Source organism: Camelina sativa, chromosome 19 (genome assembly GCF_000633955.1).
Source record: "Camelina sativa cultivar DH55 chromosome 19, Cs, whole genome shotgun sequence".
Lineage (NCBI taxonomy): Eukaryota > Viridiplantae > Streptophyta > Magnoliopsida > Brassicales > Brassicaceae > Camelina > Camelina sativa.
The window spans coordinates 23,268-43,974 of NC_025703.1; the positions used below are offsets into that span (position 1 = coordinate 23,268).

Below are 20,707 nucleotides of genomic sequence, written 5' to 3' on the forward strand. Positions count from 1 at the left end.
AACACTCAAGAAACTGAGTTTGTTGAAAGCGTGTTTGTGTGAAGTGATGCGGTTGTATCCTCCGGTGCCGTGGGACTCCAAACACGCTTTATCCGATGACAGGCTACCAGACGGTACGGAGGTGCGTGCCGGAGACCGGGTAACGTATTTTCCATATGGTATGGGGAGAATGGAGGAGCTTTGGGGTGAAGATTGGGATGACTTCAAACCAAACCGGTGGCTCGTTGATAATAAAACCTGCAGACTTGTTTTGAAGAAGGTGAATCCGTTTATGTTTCCGGTTTTTCAAGCCGGCCCAAGGGTTTGTCTCGGGGAAGAGATGGCATACGTGCAGATGAAATATGTTGTCGCTTCCATACTTGACCGGTTTGTGATTGAACCGATCCCTGCTGATAAACCGGTTTTTGTGCCAATGCTCACGGCTCACATGGCTGGTGGGATGCAAGTCCGCGTTCGTCGGAGGGATCCTTCTCGTTGATAATTTGCATTTCTCTAAACAACAATTTAAGAAACAAAGTCAATGGTTATGGGGTTTTTTTACATTATAAAAAATTGTAATTTAAACGTCTCTATGATCCCAAACCTATTTTCTGCTTTTGGGTAAACCAACCCACTTTTCTTAAGTCATACTAAATGTCTACTTAATGACCCATCTGCATTTTTATGATGACTACATTAAAATGCATCAGGAGACTAAATTAACACTCCTTGGTCTTTTTCCTATTCCATAATAATAATACGTATGTTATTAGTTAACAAAACTTGATCGAGCCAATCCGAAGTCGGGCACGTAGGAATCTAGAACAAAGTCACATGAAAAAGTCAAATACTAATCTTTCTTCCGTTTTGTCGCATATGATGCACGAGTTACATATCAAAGTTAACTGATCTTTTACACATATGTTTCACGTACGGCAATAACTTAAAGTTAACTGAAAATTAAGGAAGACGAAGTTGATCTCTTGATTAGTGATTTGCAGTAAAAGTAACCAACTCTCATGAATTTCTTGGCCCATTGTACCCGCCTGCTGGTGCTGGCTACCGGTTCAAGAAGTAACGCGCTATCGCAACATCTTCCACCCTGCAAGCGAATTCTCAGTGAGTGTAAGGCAAGAGTTCCCTGAAAGCTTTGTGTTTAAGTTGAATGGGAGGCGGAGGTGATAGGATCAAATGCTTCTCTTGGCATTTTCACACACACAAAAAAGAAGAGTTCTAAGGATCTCAATGTCTCTGTCATAAATACTTTGGTACGGAAACATTGGTACCATTATGTCTATATTCCAGAGTTTAATCACAAGATGTTGAATGCAAATCATAACAGAAAAAAAATCAAATATGAAATTGGATATGATTGGTTAGCGAGCAAGACTACTTTTCGGAAAACATCGTCAATCTCCCGTATGCTGTATTTTTTTTAATTTATAGTGCATACATCTACGTATGTAATAATTGTGTTACAGTAATTATTGTATATAACGTTTTGGAATTACTCTTTGAATTTAACGAAAATCTGATTTGCAGACAAAAATGATCTCAATATCTCATGGATTCGTACAGTACTTCCTATCCCCTGTCTGAAAATTGGGAAAAAGTAAAATGACAATCTTATATCTATTGTAATATCTTTTTATATTTATATATATTTTAATCTAAAAGAAAGACAATTTATTCTCATTTTTTTTACCATATCATTTTAGAATAGGTATAACAACTTTTGACTATTTTTTTAGTTGTAAGAAATTTCGACAAATTTGTCGTCATAACAAATTCCATACCTATATTATCATCGTTTTTATTATGTATTTATTTTTTTGTATCCTTAAAAAAAAATAAAGTTTATACATATAGTATAGATTAATGTAACAATTCACAATAATAAATATGTTAATTAATGAACAATATTATGTATCGGAGGATCTTGTTACAAATAATAATATGTCGATTTAGTGATGACAAAAAAAAATACATTAAATAAATTAAGAATATTGTTCATCGCCGGTCCAAGTAACCTTGCTTTTGGGACCAGTTGGACCATCTTGACCAAGCACTTCTTTAGGAATTTTTCTTATGAGTTTCCGTAAACCCGCCCGTATAAAAAACGGCAAAATCTTAGCGATATAGTGACGAATATTGTCTATTGTGTAATGGACTCGAGGTCCCCATTTCCTCAGATAATTCAGCCATGGTGGCTCATGAACCACGCCAGGTCCTGCAATCACCTCATACCCAACACCTGCGTCCAAGAACTTGTCGCTTCTTGCCATGTCGTTTCTTATCCCGCTCTTGTACTTGCCTTGCAACACGAGCCCAGGCTTTGGGAACACTGCGTGACCATGAAGAGACGAATATACTACTGGCTTGTTTCCACCTTGGAACTCTAGATCGCATGCCTCCACTAGCGTTCCTCCACTGTGTTTAGAAAAGTAAACTCTCCATAACTCACCGTTGAAGTTGCTTATGCGCAATGTAACATGTTCCCAGTCTCCAACATGCTCGCCAATCATTCCTAGAGATAGGCTCTTGATAAACAAAAATTTCAAATGTGCATTTCCGTTGAACGGATAGAACAGCCAGACAACAATATCTGTGAAAGTAGCTCCAAACATTGGTTTGATGTGTAGATACGCCTTAGCGCTCCCTAAATCTCCCCTCTTAACCTTTTCTTTCTCGACTAGGTAATCTAACCAGAATAAGTTATCGTTGGAACCGCCTTGTGGAAGGTTTGAACCGTTTATATGTACTGGAACAGGGCTGAATTCGTTTCCTTTCTGGTATAGTAAAGCACCGTTGGTGAAGACCCAATTGACAGACGAAGGAAGGTACTCTTCTTCTGGGTGTAAGTATATCCAAGGAGAATACGTTTGAAACAAAAGTCTAGTTTGGTTTTTGCTTGGCATGCTAGACAAGTCAAATCTTGTATTTTTCAAGCAGTATAGAGGAGGAGCTGGAAAGTTTAGTTGTTTGAAACTGAATGTCCCTGTGTACACACCTGTTGCTACTGTTCCTCTCTTGGCTGGTCTCAAGCTAGAAAGGGTCATTTCTTTTATCCTCCATACCCATGTATCGGCCTCACTCTGTTCTGTAAGATCCGTACGAACACAGCTTATAGAATCCTGTCCTAAAGAGGGCTTCAGAGGAGAAGTAGTGACGTATAGACCAACCGCTTGATACCCATTAGGACATAGGGGCTGCCAAAAATATGCAGGCCCGTCTTGTTTGATACTCAATGATATAGTATTTCCAACTTCAGTGTAATCGAGTGGAGGTCTTAAATTACTTCCGGAAACATCTCTTGCAACAAGAATCCAACCGAAAAGCTGACGGTTGTTGGGTTGTGCATAGGAGCCAAGTTTGAAGAAATTACCAGGAAGAGTGATCAGTTCGAAGATGCTGACTCCCATGTTAGCTGGTCCTCCTTCATATGTTCTCCATACCCTGCGTGTTGTTGAGTCTGACATGGAGAGTTGAGCAACCTCAAGACCTCCCAAGTCAATGCTTCTTTTGCCAAAGTTCCCATCATCGGAAGGGATACTAGGCAAAGGAGTAGGAAACATAAAGGTTGTTTCCACAGGTAAACCATAAGACCATGGTGGATGTAGTAATGAATCTACAGCGTTGGTCGTCAAAACGTTAATTCCAGATTCAGCCCTTGACAATTGCTTAACTAATAGAACAAAATAAAACAACAGAGATTTGAAGTGGGTTTCAACCAAGAATTGCATTTTCTTTGACTAGTTAATCGCAATATTAGACATTTTTAAGATTAGGAGCGTTCAACTTTGAATCCCTTCACTTATAAAAAAATAAAATAAAATAAGAAAACAATTATGCAAAAAACCAACAAATTAATGATCTTAGAAATAATATGATATTTCCATATGTTATAGAGATAAAGAATCCATGATTAACCAAGAAACTTAGAAAACAAATATACAAATGGATATACATATATTTCTCCCAGAACAATCAAACCATAGATAGCTACCAAGAGATTCTGAATTTGATTTAATTTGTTTCTCAATTAAGTAACTNCTTCACGAGGGATTTGGTTCATAAATTTTCTGAATTTGGTACGAAAGAATCCAGGCAATGTCTTGGCGATACCTTCGAATGTCTTTTGAATATCATGTTGAACAAATGGTCCCCATTTCCTAAAATAGTTGAGCCACGGTGGCTCCACCATCCCCGGTCCTGCAACCATCNAAATATAAGTATGGGAAAAAATATCCATATAATAAATATATTTCAATTTTTACAAGATTTTGGATATTAACAACTCTTGCCATAATGGTTGAAAAAAATCATGTTTTGGAAAGAACAAAAAAAAAAGGCAAAACAATTAAGGGAATAATTAAGGTAACAACTGATTAATTAAGCAATTTTAAAAAAAAATTGTGTATATCATATAATTAATAAATACTAGTACAATTATAGATAAAATTAAGATTCTATTAGATTAGTCTCTCTCACTCATCAGCGGTCCAAGACCTTTTGACTTTGGGACCAGTGGGGCCATCTTCTTGAAACAATTCACGAGGGATTTGGTTAATAAATTTTCTGAATTTGGCACGAAAGAATCCAGGCAATGTCTTGGCGATACCGTCGAATGTCTTTTGAATATCATGTTGAACAAATGGTCCCCATTTCCTAAAATAGTTGAGCCACGGTGGCTCCACCATCCCCGGTCCTGCAACCATCTCATATGCAGCTCCTGCGTCGAAGAATTTGTCACTTCTTGCCATGTCGTTCCTTAAACCGTTCCCGCCTTCGCCCTGCAACACCATTCCTGGTCTTGAGAACATTGCGTGGCCGTGAAGCGACGAGTAGCTCACTGGTTTGTTTCCACCTTGGAACTCTAGATCGCATGCCTCCACTAGCGTTCCCGCACTGTGCTCCGACAAGTATGCGCGCCATAACTCGCCGTTGAAGTTGCTGATGCGCAGCGTAACATGTTCCCAGTCTCCAATATGCTCGCCTACATCCCCCAGCCACAGGCTCTTGACGAATAAAAACTTAAGGCGGGCATTGCCGTTGAAAGGATAGAATATCCACACGACTATGTCAGTGAAAGTGCCTCCAAACATTGGTTTGATGTGCAGATACACCTTCGTGTTTCCCAAGTCTCCCCTCTTCACCCTTTCCTTTGCGTCCTTATCCGCCGGATAGTCCAACCAGAACAAACCATCGTCCGAACCGCCTTGAGGAAGGTTTGAACCGTCCGGTTGTATTGCGACGGGGTTTGATTCGTTCCCTTTCTGGAATAAAAGGGCACCATTTGAGAAAAACCACTCGACAGAGGAAGGGAGGAAATCTTCATCCGGATGCAAATACACCCACGGTGAATACGTTTTAAACAGTAGGCTAGTTTGATCTTTGCTTGGCATGCTGGACAAGCCAGATCTTGTATTCTTCAAGCAGGACAGAGGAGGTGGAGGAGGAGAGAAGTTTAGCCGCTTGCAGCTGAATGTCCCTGTGTACACGCCCGTTGCTTCTGTTCCTCTGTTGGCCGGTCTCATGCTAGAAATGGTCAGTTCTTCTGTCCCCCAAACCCATGTGTCGGCTTCACTCTGTTCTGTAAGATCGGATCGAACGCAGCTTATAGATTCTTGACTCAAAGATGGCTCCAGAGGAGAAGTAGTGACATATAGACCAACCGCTTGATACCCATTGAGACATAGGGGCTGCCAAAAATACGCAGGACCGTCTTGCTTGATAATCATTGATGTAGTGTTCATGACAGCAATGTAGCCAACGGGTGGCCTCAAGCTATCTCCAGACACGTCTCTTGCAGCAAGAACCCAGCCGAAAAGCTGACGGTTGTTGGGTTGGGCATAGAAGCCAAGCGTGAAGAAGCTGGGAGGAAGGTTGATAGGTTGATATATAGTGAGCCCCATGCCCTCGTACGTCCTCCATACTATCTTTGATGTTGAGGTTGAGATGGAGACTTGGATCACCTCGAGACCTCCCAGATCTATCCTTCCTTTCCCAAAATTACTCTTACCCGAAGGGATAACGGGTAAAGCAGATGGAAACTTGAAGGCTGTGTCCACAGGTAAGCTTGTAGACAAAAGAAATGGATCCGTAGATCTGCTCTCATCTGTGGAATTCAAAACGGAGTTGGCTCGAACTTGGATCCAACACACATGGCTAAGGCAAAGGCTAACAAATAAAATAATAAGAAATGGGAAAAGTTGAAAGCCTTTTCCAATAGATGATTGCATTCTCCTTTCTTTAGTTAATAGAAGAAATAGAGACTGCCCCAATTATAACATTCAGGAATGACTTTTAGCTATGCCAAACCCATCATCAACCTCTCTTCTCTATTATAGTAGTACCTTTTTAGTCAAAAATAAGAAAGTCTTTTTAATCAGGAATATGTATTATGGGCAGGTTAAATGCAGTCAGATATATTTATAGATATCCTTTGAATTTACCGTTTTTTGTTTGGGAAAATCCATTTATAGCACCAAATTATATAATTTCACTATAATGGGAATGGGTTTGAATATACTTTTGAACAATCCTACTATATTAATTGAGAATTACAAATATAAAATTAATCTTATAAAGTGTAAAAAATTACATTTGTCATGTCATTGGTCTTAAGACAAATGTTTAATTTTCAGTAAAGATAAATATGTAATTTAAATATTATACTACTAAAATCTTTGAAATACTTATTAGTTTTGGGATGAGACCCAGTTTTGGGATTTAAAACTAAGATTTTATATCTAAGTATACAATATGATTATTTTTATTTTTAATACCTATATTTCAAAGATTATGTTAAGATTTTAAATTATGATTCTCTTCTCATCTTTCTTTGAAATAATTATTATTTTGCAAAACCAAATTATTTTATCTCACTAATTAAGTATGGACCAAAATTACTAACTAATTTTAAAAATTGTAAATTAATCAGAATTTTAAAACTAAGATATTATATTTAAATATACAATATGATTATTTTTAATAACTATATTTGGAAGATTTTGTTAAGATTTTAAATTATGATTCAGTTATCATCTTTCTTTGAAATAATTATTATTTTACAAAAAAAATATTTTTATCTCACTAATTAATAATGGACCAAAATTACTAACTAATTTAAAAAATTGTAAATTAATCAGAATTTTAAAACTAAAGATATTATATATAAGTATACAATATGATTATTTTAAAAACTATATTTGGACGATTTTGTTAAGATTTTAAATTATGATTCACTTATCATCTTTATTTTATTTCATTTACAAACTGTTTGGAATTATCATATTAATACATATGATTAATCAATATGTAGATTTTTTCTGTATCTGTTGTAATTTGAATTTTTTAAAACAAAGATATATTTCTAATAAATTCCCAAAATGAGCATTTTCATAAATACCCCTTTTTGTATGTCACTTGTCAAAAATATCCTTTTATTGTCAACCAAACATTAAATTAAAAGATAATTCCAAGATTGGTTGACTAAACCGGAGGGTAATAATTTACAAAAGAAATTTCAGAAACTAAAGGTCTCGAAAAATGAGCAAGACAATCTGCCATCACATTTGACGCACGCGGGATCATGGTAAGAGTGAAGGAGGGGAAAGATGATCTGAGCAAACTGAAATCGTCCATCAGATTGGATCAAAAATATCTCTCTATGTTGTCTATTTTCAAAAATACATTTTTAATATACAAAATAACTAAATTCTAAATCCTAAACCCAAATACTAAACTCTACCCCTTAAAACTATACTCTAAATATAAAATAGAGAATTTAAACCTAAAAAAAATTTATAAAAATTAATTTCATATATTTTAATTGTGTAAAAAGGACAAACATGAAAATGTTCAAAAAAAATTATATTTTTGAAAACATCATCTCAAAAAAGTTGTTTCTAACAAATTCTCAAAAAATGTATTTCTAATTAAATTTATGCGGTTGATATATTAATAAATTTTATTTGCTCACAATTACAGTGTTATAATTACTACTTTAAAATATTTCACAAAACGATGATGCAAATACAACCAACCGACCATATAAAACTGTAATACACACACATCTACGTGTCAAACAAATTAAAATACAAGGTAATTCATCTTCTTTACTCATTCTAAAATCATTGAACCTCTGAAATTTGTTTGAGAATGTTCATAGAGTCTTGTTTGTTTCTTGGATTTGCTTTAGTAGAGAAATTGAACGAAAATGGAATCTAATGAGGAAGAAGCCAAAATAGCAATGGATATGGCTGAGAAGAAACTTTCGGATAATGATTACAATGGAGAGAAGATATATGCGTTGACAAGGCTAAGAATTTGTATCTGAACCTTGATGGTTTGAAGTTAACTCCGTTATGAGATTCATTTCTCCTTCTTCTATGTTGATGATTCTAGGTTCATATCTCAGTTTGATCGATGAATGGAATTGTACATCTGTGGGAAAAGAGTTAACAATGCTTGGAGGATTTTGTTGAATAAATAAACGCTTATAATTGAGGTCTGACTATAGATAGATCGAATCATGCTATTTTGCTTTGTTTCCTTTTGATTATTCACATATATATGATATGTGTGCTTGGTTGTGATTAACTTGCTAGTTGTTCTGCTTAGTAATCATACGTACATACTCATGTATTTGAGTTTGAATGATCGGTTGTATGTTTCTTACATTAAATGAGTTTCATGTTCAAGAAGCTATTATTCTTCTGTTATTCAAACTTGTTTGCAGCACCAAAGAATATTAGGAGGACCAAAGAATGAAGCATCATGTACCGTGGCTGTATCACATTGCATTACTTCCGCCAGACACTCATAACACTTGATTGTCTAAAACCCCAACGACTTGGACACATTTGGATTCGATTACTCCCAATAAAGACAATTTTCACACTAAAAGGCACTTGGACGAATTTACGTCGGAGGTTCCGCCTCTCTCTTTGTTGATCATTTACAAAATGAATCATAATCTTATGAAAAAAATAAGGAAAATGATGCATTACCAACTGTCATAAGCTAGCATTATATATGAGCTGAAAAAAGAACATTATATTGTTCGATTCTTTGGAAAAACAAGAATAAAAGACAAATTAAGAAACATATTCTGTATAAAATGAATAGTAATTTAATATTTAAGTTTTTTTTTGCTTCTTCTTTTGTTTTGTCGTTTTAGCGTTGGACGTCAATGGGGGCATGAGTCATCAGATTCCGTCGGCGATCAGTGAAGCTACTACAGGAAACCAAACGCGGAACGCAGCCACCGTGAGCAGCGGATCTCACCCTCTTGAGCTTTAGTTGTCTTTCTTTGTTGTTATTATAAGGAGTGGCCGGGGCAGAAGATCTAACCGGTGTTCTTAGCCAGAGACAGGCTCTTGATTTGCCTTCCGCCACGTAATTGTCTTCCTCTTCATCCTCGTCTTGCGTCTCTTTGAAGAGTTCGAGGAGTCTCTTTTTGTTATCGATAGGATCAGACTGTTCTTCTCCATTGGTTTTCTCCTCTCCTTGAGAAGTTTGGTCGCAGAATTTGTGATGGACCGGTGTTGTTCCTCGCGACGGCGTAAATTCTGCCCGCGGTAACTCAAATTAACCTTTTCCTTGTAAATTTTTATTTTTATTTTTTTAAAAAATATTATATTAAGAAAAAAGTTTAAGATGTAAAAGAGAAAAGAAACGTACGTACCACCATCGACGCTCATGAAATCATCTTCACAGTCCGAATCAAGCCAACCCCTTGAATCGAAAAATATCATCTCCTCTTTATCATCTTAAGAAATCATCCAAATCATCATCGGTCGTTATTTCATAATATTATTGATAAATGTACCGCAAAATAATAAAGAGGATGATAATTTTAATTAAAGATGGTAGGTTTTGTGTGAATATATGTACCTAATTATTTGCACACCTAAATACACGGTTGTAAATTTCTAGGAGTACATCTATTCTCATACATAAAAAGAGAGTATGCGATTAATAAATAACATGAAGATATTAATCGATCTATGGAAGTTGCAACTTGAAGTGTGGTCCATCATCACAAATCTCTCGCAAACTGTCTGTGCCTTGAAGACATTCTAACCTCTATCGTACGTTTCAGCGTTGTCCATGTGCTGCTAAATGCTACTAGCTAGTAGTAGATAGACCCGGTTGCACATTTACCCATGTTTAAAAATTATATGATCACCATCGTCATATACAAGCCATGACAATTTTATCAAATAATGGTCACTTGATGTACAAGTATTATACGATTTTTATAATTCCTATGACTAATACTAGTGTCTAGTATATAACTATATATTTGTGCCTAGCTACTACATCTTTGATTGGGTCTGAAAAAGCAAATGACTTTACATTTGTCGGCACTAAAGCAACCAATCGATTACAGCCATTAACAAATTTAATTTATAGAATATATTCGTAAATTATTGTTTATAGTCTATAGATAAAACAAAATATATATATATATATATATAATGGAAGAAAAAAAGCGGATCATGATGATGAACTAAAGAAAACGCAAAGAATGAGGGATCATATATACCAACCAGGAGGAGGGGAATCAAGACGAGCGGAATGAATGGGAGGAGGGTTGACGGTGGGGGAAGAGATGACGTCAGTAGTGAGGGGGGAGATGAAAGCGGCAAGCTTAACGACGGAATCAGAGGCGGCGGAAGGGCTCTTGTGGTGAGAAGAGGAGGAGACACAGGAACCCATATCTGAAGAGGATTAGTCACGAGAGAGAGGCTTAGATCAATGATGTGGTTTTAGGAGAGAGAGAGAGAGAGAGGGAAAGATGGGTTTAGAGAATCTTAAAGGCATAGAGAGGGAGAGAGAGAGATGGAAGACGAAGAAGCAAAGTGATAGAGAGAGAGAGAGTAGAGTATAGAAATGGAGGAGGGCGAGGGGACTTCAAAGTGAAGTAAATGGGAAGAGACGGAAGACGAAAAGGAGCAGTTTCCGATTTGGTAAGAGTCTTTAATTGTGCCCCTCCCCACCCCCACGTCCCGTGTGATTCATATTATAGGTTTATGGGCTCTTATTAATATATTGGTCTTCCTAATAACCCTCTCATTATGTGCCTCCCCCTTTCTTTCTTTCTATTATTCTTATATATATATATATATATATATATATATATATATATATATATATACTACTACTGTTACTAGTACTACTACTATTATACTATGCGGCCCTGTTTTAGAAATCGCTAGGCGCTAGTCGGGCGGTTGGGGTGGATCTAACGCCTAGTAAAAAAATCGGAGATTAAACGGAGATTAATCGGAGATTAGTTTTAAGATTATTTTATTAAATTAGTAATAAAATTAAAATATATTGTATTAAATATATGTATAATTCTGTTTATGTTAAAAGAAAAATATAAAACTATAGTATTGTCTTTAAAATTATGATTTTTATTAAAAAGTCTATACATTAGTTATTGTAAAACATCATAAACTCTTAATTTAAATGTCAAGATAACAAAAATATATATGTCTGATTTATATTTAGTTTCAAAAATAATCGGTATATATAAAATTAAGCGGAAAGTACTCATATTTGACAGATTATAATCAAATTAGACAGACATAATCGGACTATTGATGCTAGGCGGAGATTAGTTATTAATCGAGATGGAGAGGGTGGGCCTAGCGATTTTGCGGGACGTAATCGGTGGTTGGCAGAGATTTTTTAAAACAGGGTATGTGGCTATGTGCATATATAAATCTTCTTATTTTCCTGATTTATTATCATATAGATTTTTGTTTGACTCATTCTTACATTTTGTTGTTGTTCATGCTCTCTCGAGTGTATATGTCGCAATCACATCTAATTGAGAAAAAGTATATAGATTTTTCCGGTTCGGATCAATAAGTTAAATTCATCAAGTTTTTTTTTTTTTTCTTTTTCTTTGTCTTAATAAAGGGACACCTAATCATGATTGATGACCCCAAAATAAATTCCATAATGATATAAGTAAAGGAATAAAAGAAAAGTCATTACATCAAAAAAAAATAATAATAATAAAATGATTGGGCCAACTGCGTGGTATAAAAATGGCCCAGTTCATTACATAATACGGATCCATAAAACTTCAAAAAGATCGACACTAGGAATTCATTTATTAAAATGGCCCAGTTCTCCACAAAATTTATTAAAGAGATTTTTTTACACCAAGGATTATTTTATTAATGACGATAAAGCCACGTCAACATAAAAGCTGTTGCCACGTCATCACGCTGACTGGGGAAGCCGTCTGGGGGGTAGGTTTGACGGAATTTTATAAAGGAAAGATCGAATGTCTGTCGCCGCCGTCGATGCTCATGTTGTCTGTCTCCGGAGTCCGGACTTATTATGGCTTTCACCTGATCGAGTTCTCAACTTTATTCTTTTGCTTTGCTCCTCATCTGAGTACATCTAGTTTCACTAATTTCCTCCAGGTACCTCGGACTCGGAGGTGGCCAAACCGCTAAAGGTTATATACTACTAGGCTACTAGCTCTTTTACAATTAAACTATCCTCATCATTCTTGATTTTTGACTTTAATTGCTTATTTCAGAGAACTGTCAGACGAGATTTAGTCTAAGTCTGCTGGGATGAGACCAGAGTGTGTGGCTCTACAGCCGCCTGGGAACACCTGTTGAACTAGTCTATCCTCTGTTTTGGCATTTTTCCCTGAGTGCCATCGGGTTATATTTATCATGCTTGATCTATGACAGGGTTTGCAGGGACAACTCCCGTTCTAATGGCTCTTGTGATGACTGTGGAACCTGAAGGCCACAAGTTCATGCCTACCATTATGGACAATGTTACGTTACCCTCTTAACTCTATAATAGTTTTTGTATTTTCCCTTTATTTACAGAGAAGATGCACGTGATGGCTGTGCTGAGACGACGTTATATTTTCATCTCATCGAGAGACGGTACCCTCTTCGTTTCTTTCATGGTTAAAAAGTTATTTCGTGAATCGTGATACATAATAGACTCTTTGGTTGGTTCCAAGAATTGTAACAAGTCATTTTTATTTTTATTTTTTTCACACACCGACTATATAAATATACTATTGGAAGTCTAGTACAGCATGATATTGTTTGTTTACAGTCCGGAATTTCAATTATTTATTTCATAGGAATTGGGTGCTAAGGCTAATGTGCAATGTAATTCAATAAAGGTATCAGGGTCAGTCGTTTTATGATAATTAGAATTATGAATTCAAAAAATATTACATAGTTTACGTACTAGTAGTAGTAATTTTTGTAGCTAGCTAACTACCTCTTAAGATTCCATTGTTTTTTTGGGGGTCAACTTAGGGATTTATTACAAAATGGACGTAAGAGTACTTAGCCTTTTATCCCCTTGTCGTTGCTTTGTATGGCATGTCTTTTCAGTTTCTTGATAATGTTTTCCTGTTTTCCCCCTACTATCAATTCCCAAATCATTCTCCACACAATATGTTTTGGATTTTACACGACCAAGCCATTGCCAATTGGTTCTTAATTAAAGTTTGGTATCAGTTTTGTGGATTTGCCTTTCAAGAATACTTATCACATTTCCTAAAACGTTGATTCAACTCTAAAATGATTTTGGCCTAAGACAAAATAATACTAAAGTCTATTGTCGCTACATCCAAAACTTGTTCGAACAACAATGTTGTTCGCTTAGTGTGAACTGATCAGGTCTCAACCAATAGGGCAAATATTACTAGACTAGTATAAAACGTACTAATAANTTGAACTTATGGTTATTATTTTGCAAGCTACATACAAATTAGGTATGAATCAAAATTCTGAAAGGGTAGATCTCCGTACTCTATAAACTATTGCACATGCTTTTGACCCGATACAAGGATAAAGAAACATATGCCATGACTCCAAGGTGATACCCCAAATAAATAAAAAGTGGGTCCTCAATCGGCCTAAAACTTGTTCCGAAACAACAGATCATATCGCATATCTAGATGATATAATCTTCTTAGGACAAAGTGAGTTTGTACCATTTAGATTCACTTAGCTTGGACATTGCACTTTTGTGAATGTTGTTGTGTTTACGAAGAACAGGTTCCAAGCACAAGAAATAGTCCTTTCTAATATCTTTAGTTTTTTTTTTTTCTTTTACTTGGGATTCNTGTCAACAAACCTCCAATAATTTTTATTATTATTTATAAATATCATTAACCAATAGTATGGTTTATGGTAATTTAACTATCTAATATACTATTGTTTAAAATATAATTATTATTGAGTGGTTGGAATGTTGAGTCTTTCTTCCAAAAAGTAGGAAGGATGATATTAGAGCAAGATTATTGCACATACTCGACCAAAAATGAGAACAAAAAATAAAATAAAAAAATGACAAAAAGGTGGAAAGAAGAAACACTAGTGTCTCTGCCAGATTCTTATAGACACTGAATCTGCCACATGTTTTCATATGATTGGTTGTATAAATTAAAAAATAATAAAATAATTTAATTTAATTAAAATATTATTAATTATTTTTCTTGACACCCCAAGCGGTGGTATGTGCAATAAGTATGCTCTTATAAGTTTAGACAAATATAAGTACCGGTTTCTCTTTAGATGTCAAAGTCCTTCAAACTTTTCTATCCATGATTCCTCTTGGCCAATACATGCGTAGATTGTTAATGTCGGTCGGTATGGCTGGTTCAGTTAGTAAACAGTACATGGCTAATCTTGTAGTAATCTTACTCTTGATCTCCTCATCATCTCTCTTTGCAACTTCACACAGCTGCGACCCTGATGAAGAAGAAGCCTCCTCCTCCTCCTCCTCCAGCTACGTTTGCCACTCAAACTTCCAAAAGTGTCACACTTTCGCCATCCTCAGAGCCCATTCTCCCTTCAATTCGCCATCCAATCTAAGTTACCATCTGGGCCTCGACTCCTCTGTAGACGCTGAGGAGTTTGTTCCACAAGGTCAGTTACTGTTGATCCCAATCGACTGCAGATGTAATGGAAGTATCTACGAGGCCCGTCTCACCAAAACATGCGTTAAAGGAGACACCTTTCGCTCTGTCTCTCAGTCTCTGCAAGGCTTGACCACGTGCCTGTGAGCCAACACACTCTTTTTTCCAACTTGTCTGGTTCTGATTCATTTTGTTTATCGACCTGATGATGAGTGCTATTTTTGCAGATCTATCAGAGAGAAGAATCCAGATATTTCCGAGGACAAGCTCGGCGACAACGTTAAGTTGCGTTTGGCGATCAGGTGTTCTTGTCCAGAAGAAGGCGTTTCAAACGCTAGCTTTCTCATCACGTATCCCGTGAGCGTCCGCGACAGCGTTTCCAGCCTGGCGGTTGAGTTCAACACAACAGAGGATGCTATTGTCTCTGCAAACAACAAATCTGGTGTTGTTCCACTAAAGCCTGCTCTTATCCCTCTTGATCACAGACCAGTTATTGATCAGCTGGCCAAACCGGAAAAGCCAGGATCGCGGAACGTAACCGCCGAGAATCTCCGTAAAAAAAAACCATCCAAGAAGAAACGGTCAAAGATGAAGCTCATGATCGCTGTGAGCAGTGCGATTGCTGGAGTTTGCGGTCTTATCACTCTCCTAGTGTTTGGTTACCTACACTGGAAGAAAGAGACGACGCGGATGCAAACGCAAACGCAGAACTGGATCAGCAACAAAGACCCTGAGACGCGGCAGCTGAGCCTGAGCATCCGAACCACCAGTGACAAGAAAATCTCGTTTGAAGGGTCACAGGACGGTTCGATACTGGACTCTCACAACACTGTTGGCACCACTACGCCGCGGAAACCCGTTCTGGAGATTTACGCGTTTGAAGAGCTAGAGAAAGCCACTGAGAATTTCAGCTCAAGCAATCACATCAAAGGTTCGGTTTATTTCGGTTCGCTCAAAGGCAAAGACTTGGCCATAAAGCAAGTGAGTGCAGATGCAATGAAAAGATTCGATTTCGGGCTTCTCAACGACCAGTCGCACTACTATAACCACAATCTGGTTAGGGTTCTTGGGACATGTTTCAGAGAGATGGATCAGGCTTCTTATCTGGTTTTCGAGTATGCAAAGAACGGGTCTCTGTGGGATTGGATTCAGAACAAACTGGCGATCAAGAATCAATTCATCGAGTCTTGTTACTGTTTCTTGGCATGGAAACAGAGGATCAAGATCTCTCATGATGTCGCCATCGCGTTAAAGTATATGCATCGGATCAACTACGTCCACGGCAACATCAAGAGCACAAACATCTTCTTGAACGAAGATCTCAGAGGTAAAGTCGGAAAATTCGGGATGTCAAAGTGCGTAAACGACGAACTAGCGACTGAGGAGAACCTTCTAGAAGGTTCGCTGTCCCCAGCTTCTGACGTGTTCGCTTACGGGGTTATGGTAATGGAGGTTTTGTCCGGACAAACACAAGAGATGTTGCTTGGATTGCAAGAGGAAGAGACAACATCCCTTGGGACACAAGAAACGTGTGTATCCGAATGGGAGAGATTGAGAAGGGCTCTCGGGGACAAGGAATTGCTGAGGGAAGTGATGGACAGCACACTGGGAGATAGTTATTCGGTTGATTGCGCATTTGAAATGGCAAGTATTGCAAGAGACTGTACTGCAGAAGAACCCGAGTCAAGGCCGAGTGCGGCTGAGATTGCAGAGAGGGTTTCAAGACTGGTGGATGACGATGATGAAGAAGAAGAAGAAGATGAAGCAGTAATAGAGAGGGAGAGTACATTAATTTCAGAGAGTTCATACAAGCCTTTGGTAAAGAAGAGTAGTATAGTATAGTAGACTAATAGTATAATTAATGTATGTGTAATAGTATGTCATTGCATCATCATGACCCTAAACTCGTCAAAGTTAATAGTCCCATCCTTATTAATATCGAATTGAGAAATCATAAGCTCGCATTCCTTGAGAGTTTTGGAGTCACCCAACATACTAAGCATCCTCTTCAAGCTTTTTGGTGTGATGCCATCAGTCGTCTCTTCATACAGCTTGAAAGCTTCCTTGAGGTCCTTCTCCTTATCTTCGTCGTCTCCTTCCTCGACCAAGTTGACGAATTCCTCGAGGTGCAAGGATTTGTCATCGGTCGTCGTCGTCTCGGCAGGATTTGGAATGGCGGTGTCGTCTTGTGGGAGAAGTGGACGTTTGCCAGACTTAATAGCTTCGACGCATCTTTCGATGGTAGAGACGGAAACCGTGCCTTGTTGGCTATTGTCAAAGCGACTAAAGACACGTTGATACTCTTGACGTTTGGTAACGTTGTCACAGATCTTCATAGAGGATGAAGAAGACTTTTCGAGAGAGGAGAAAAAGATTATTATGGTTTAGAGAATCTTCTCTTTGGAACTTTTTTTTATGGCAGTAGATAGATAGATAGAGAGAGAGAGAGAGAGATAAATATATATAGAGAAAGAAGATTTATTCATGGGAGGAGCTGGACTAGAGACGTTGACCATAGTAGTATTTTTTTTACACATGCGGACGGACTTGTTAATATCTTTACGGCGCGCTTAATTCAAAGAAGAAGACACAAAGTTTCCGCGGCTTTCAATTCTCTGTATATACATACATACGTTGACAAGTTTCTTCTTACATCTTCTGTTTTTTTTTTTGTTGTTGTTTTCTTATACACAATAACAAGTTCTTCTTGTTTCTTGGTGATGCTGAGGAAGATTCCGTTTACTTTGACTAGTCTTCTTCTTCTACTCTGAAGAAATTTCATGAGAATACTATAAATCTCACCACCCCATATATAATTTTTATGTGTTTGTGTGGTTAACATTGGTTGACCAAAAGAAAAAAGAAAAAGAAAAAAAAAAAGCTTTGGTTGACAATATCGGCCGTTGATTTTTAGTTGGGCCTGGTATGGGCTACGAGAGGTAAAAAGTCATACGTGCACTAATTGTGATCCATTTAATTGCGACGCGTGGGAATAGAGAGAGTGTGGCAGTTGCGTGGTTTCGAGAGTAGAAAAGGGCCAGCTGTCCCTCTTAAACCTCGGCGGCCATTCAAAGAGAAGAGAAGAGAAGAAACCCCTTCCTTCCTTCTTTTCTCTGTGGCCGGCCATTCTTCTCTCTCTCCGAATCCGCCGCCACGCCTTCACCACCATGGCATGGCTGAGCCGCGTGAGAGGATTTTCTCCTGTATCAAGGCTCCTCGCGGTGACTCCCCGATCTTTCGGATCAGCCGCCGCCTTGGCGTTTGACTACGACTCCGATGACGAGTCCTTCCCGGAGCCGAGGCTTGCTTTGGATGGATCGGGTCCGGAAAGAGGAGTGCAGTGGGTTATCATGGGCGCACCCGGAGCTTTGAGGCACGTCTTCGCCCAGAGGCTCTCCAAGCTTCTCGACGTTCCTCACATTTCCATGGGATCGCTTCTTCGTCAAGAACTTAACCCTAGATCTTCTCTCTACCTGGAGGTATTGTCTCCTCTATTAAACTGAATTTAGATTCGGCTCTCTCTCTTTTTTTTACCTTTGAAAAGAAGAAAAAAAACCCCAACTTTTTTTTGCTTTTCTCTCTTTAAAGTCATAACCTTTTTCTTCGTAAGATGTTTAATTGTCTACTCCGTCGTGAACTCTGTAACTGTAACCGTTGGAGCTTTAAATGATCCCACAGTTACTTTGACTCATACAGGATTTATAACTTCTTCTCTTATGGCAATGTATTGTTCCTTTTATGTTGTTAGCAAAATCCACATAGCTATTAGGTACGTGTAATTATAGAAACTATTAAATAGCGGTTTAGGGTTTGGTTTGCAATTGCAATGTTCTTATTCTCCCTCCATTGTTCAAGTTTAACTAATCAATCAAACTCTTGACTATATAGATTGCAAGTGCTGTTAATGAACGAAGGCTTGTTCCGAAGAATGTTGTCTTTGCGTTGCTATCAAAGAGGCTCGAAGAAGGATACCTCAATGGGGAAACAGGTTTCATTCTTGATGGCTTTCCCCGCACTCATATTCAAGCCGTGAGTTTCTTTTACACTTTTGACACTGTTTTTTTAATCCCACAAAGCTCTTGCTCCACTTTTGCAGTGATCCTCGATTATATTATTCTACTTTGGCCTCCAAAACAGCATTGTGGTTTAGTGATTCTTCTATCTGTTTGAATGTTTGCAGGAAACTCTTGATCAAATCGCTCAGATTGACCTCGTTGTGAATCTGAAATCCTCTGAGGAGCCTCTGGTAAACCGAAATGTTCTAAATGAAACAGCTCTGCCTCGACAAGAGTTCCTCGCCTCTATGTTACACTCACCTGTTGCTACCAAAGCTAAGAGGGATAGTCTCCGTGTCTATGCACATGAGGTACTTTACCGGTTTATGATCAGTCTCGTTGTTATATGATATCTAGTTCACAAGGTGTTTTCAACTGAATATCTTGCCGTGATGCATCAGGTGAAGCCCCTCGAAGAATACTATATGAAGCAGAGAAAACTTTTAGACTTTCATGTTGACGGTGCCACATCAGCAGAAAACTGGCAGGGCTTGTTGGCTGCTTTGCATCTGAAGCAGTTGAATTTGGCGACTTCACATAAACTGACTCTGTGATGATTGAACAGCAGTCATATCGCAAAGGCTAGGATTAAATCCTCTGAGCCTTGCTTTACAAAATTTTGATCTTTCTCTTTCATTTTATGGGTCTTAACCCTAAAGCACCCCTTTTTTCTTTGTCTAAAAAATCTGTAATTCAAAGTTTTCCGAGAGATCCAATGTGAGGAGGATAATACACTAAAGCTTGTAACGAGTCTATACAGAGCCAAAATTTTCCTTATGATAAGTAGTTTATATTTGCTTCCCTTGCAACAATCTCGTGTGCGTCTCTGCGGTAAATGTTAATCTCTCGTACTGGTACTACTGTTGAATACAGTTTGTGCTACATTCTGTACACCAACTCACCAACACTACTTATATCATCGCATTACCAACAAGATTTTTGACACATCAGACATTTACAACCAAGTCACAAGTGGAAACACAGACAAAACACAACAATATCTGATTATTCGCCGTTCATCCAACACTCCTTCAGTAGTTGATACCTAACTGTCTCATCTGCACCACCATTATTGACCTTCTTACAACCCGCTTGTTGAAGAACAACAACAGCCAACGGTGAACTCAGCTCATCGAGCTCATCATCGCTTGTGTACGCTTTTCTTGTAACCGAAGACCTGATTCTGCATAACTGCGGCGCTTGAGGCTGTCCAAAGTCCCCAATGATGGTGGAGATTGAAGCCCCTGAAGGTGGAGAGTACACTGGAGGAGGTGCAGTGCATGGATAGCTCGTGATCATACCCTTCTCAGCTTTGTCCTACAAGGGTCATCACGTTTCTGTTAGCAAAATTAGTTTCTTCTCCTTAGATCCATCGTTTAGAAAATGGTCTCACCTCGGATTCAAGAGCTTCAAGCACAGCATCAGGAACTGGCTCAGGACAAAACTCATCTGGGACAAAATTGTTCAACACTCTCTTGATCAACGGTGCACCTAACATCGGGCAAACCTTCACAATAACAAGAGATATATTTGATCAAGTAAAGGAATAAAGTTTACTGGATACAAAGTGGTGAGTTGTATGTTGTATTTGCACCTCTTTTCTCACAGAACTGTTGAGGAGCATATCTTTTGGAAGCATCATTAGATCACTTAACGCCTTAAGAAGATGGAATGTCTTGAACGATCTATCAACGTAGCTATTCTCATCACTACTGTCTTCATCTTCGTCATCGATGCC

At 37.9% G+C, this 20,707-nt stretch overlaps 7 protein-coding genes and 1 long non-coding RNA gene across 10 annotated transcripts in view; 4 read left to right on the plus strand and 4 right to left on the minus strand.

The window, feature by feature from the left end:
* Nucleotides 1–478, plus strand: part of LOC104763703 (cytochrome P450 94B3-like) — a 5,277-nt gene extending 4,799 nt beyond the window's left edge. Inside the window, exon 2 of the mRNA XM_019240760.1 lies at nt 11–478. Coding sequence (XP_019096305.1) covers nt 11–478 — 468 coding nt within the window. The remainder of the gene's footprint in view (nt 1–10) is intronic.
* On the minus strand, nt 1,977–3,722 carry LOC104763704. Its single transcript, XM_010487049.1, has one exon. It carries the CDS (start codon nt 3,720–3,722, stop codon nt 1,977–1,979), a length of 1,746 nt encoding a protein of 581 aa, XP_010485351.1.
* LOC104763705 lies at nt 4,429–6,271 on the minus strand. The gene has a single exon (XM_010487050.1). The coding sequence runs from the start codon at nt 6,219–6,221 to the stop codon at nt 4,467–4,469; it is 1,755 nt and encodes a 584-aa protein (XP_010485352.1). The 5' UTR covers nt 6,222–6,271; the 3' UTR covers nt 4,429–4,466.
* LOC104763707 (uncharacterized protein At3g27210-like) lies at nt 8,986–10,778 on the minus strand. 3 transcript variants are annotated; one of them, XM_010487051.2, is made up of 3 exons: nt 10,539–10,778; nt 9,671–9,754; nt 8,986–9,554 (listed from the first exon to the last, which is right to left on the minus strand). In XM_010487051.2, the coding sequence occupies exons 1-3, from the start codon at nt 10,705–10,707 to the stop codon at nt 9,160–9,162; spliced, it is 648 nt and encodes a 215-aa protein (XP_010485353.1). In that variant the 5' UTR covers nt 10,708–10,778; the 3' UTR covers nt 8,986–9,159. The 3 variants fall into 3 exon arrangements, with proteins under 3 accessions (XP_010485353.1, XP_010485354.1, XP_019096659.1); XM_010487052.2 differs by having other exon boundaries at nt 9,671–10,117; nt 10,539–10,625; XM_019241114.1 differs by having other exon boundaries at nt 10,535–10,616.
* LOC104763706 lies at nt 10,888–11,844 on the plus strand. Its single transcript, XR_002036706.1, has 2 exons — nt 10,888–10,958; nt 11,561–11,844. It is a non-coding gene; the product is annotated as an uncharacterized LOC104763706 (long non-coding RNA).
* On the plus strand, nt 14,318–16,778 carry LOC104763709 (protein LYK2-like). The gene is made up of 2 exons (XM_010487055.2): nt 14,318–15,057; nt 15,142–16,778. Exons 1-2 carry the CDS (start codon nt 14,600–14,602, stop codon nt 16,754–16,756), a joined length of 2,073 nt encoding a protein of 690 aa, XP_010485357.1. The 5' UTR covers nt 14,318–14,599; the 3' UTR covers nt 16,757–16,778.
* Nucleotides 16,677–17,524, minus strand: LOC104763708 (probable calcium-binding protein CML40). Its single transcript, XM_010487053.1, has one exon. It carries the CDS (start codon nt 17,248–17,250, stop codon nt 16,795–16,797), a length of 456 nt encoding a protein of 151 aa, XP_010485355.1. The 5' UTR covers nt 17,251–17,524; the 3' UTR covers nt 16,677–16,794.
* Nucleotides 17,936–19,772, plus strand: LOC104763710 (probable adenylate kinase 7, mitochondrial). The gene is made up of 4 exons (XM_010487056.2): nt 17,936–18,393; nt 18,803–18,943; nt 19,095–19,280; nt 19,371–19,772. Exons 1-4 carry the CDS (start codon nt 18,082–18,084, stop codon nt 19,521–19,523), a joined length of 792 nt encoding a protein of 263 aa, XP_010485358.1. The 5' UTR covers nt 17,936–18,081; the 3' UTR covers nt 19,524–19,772.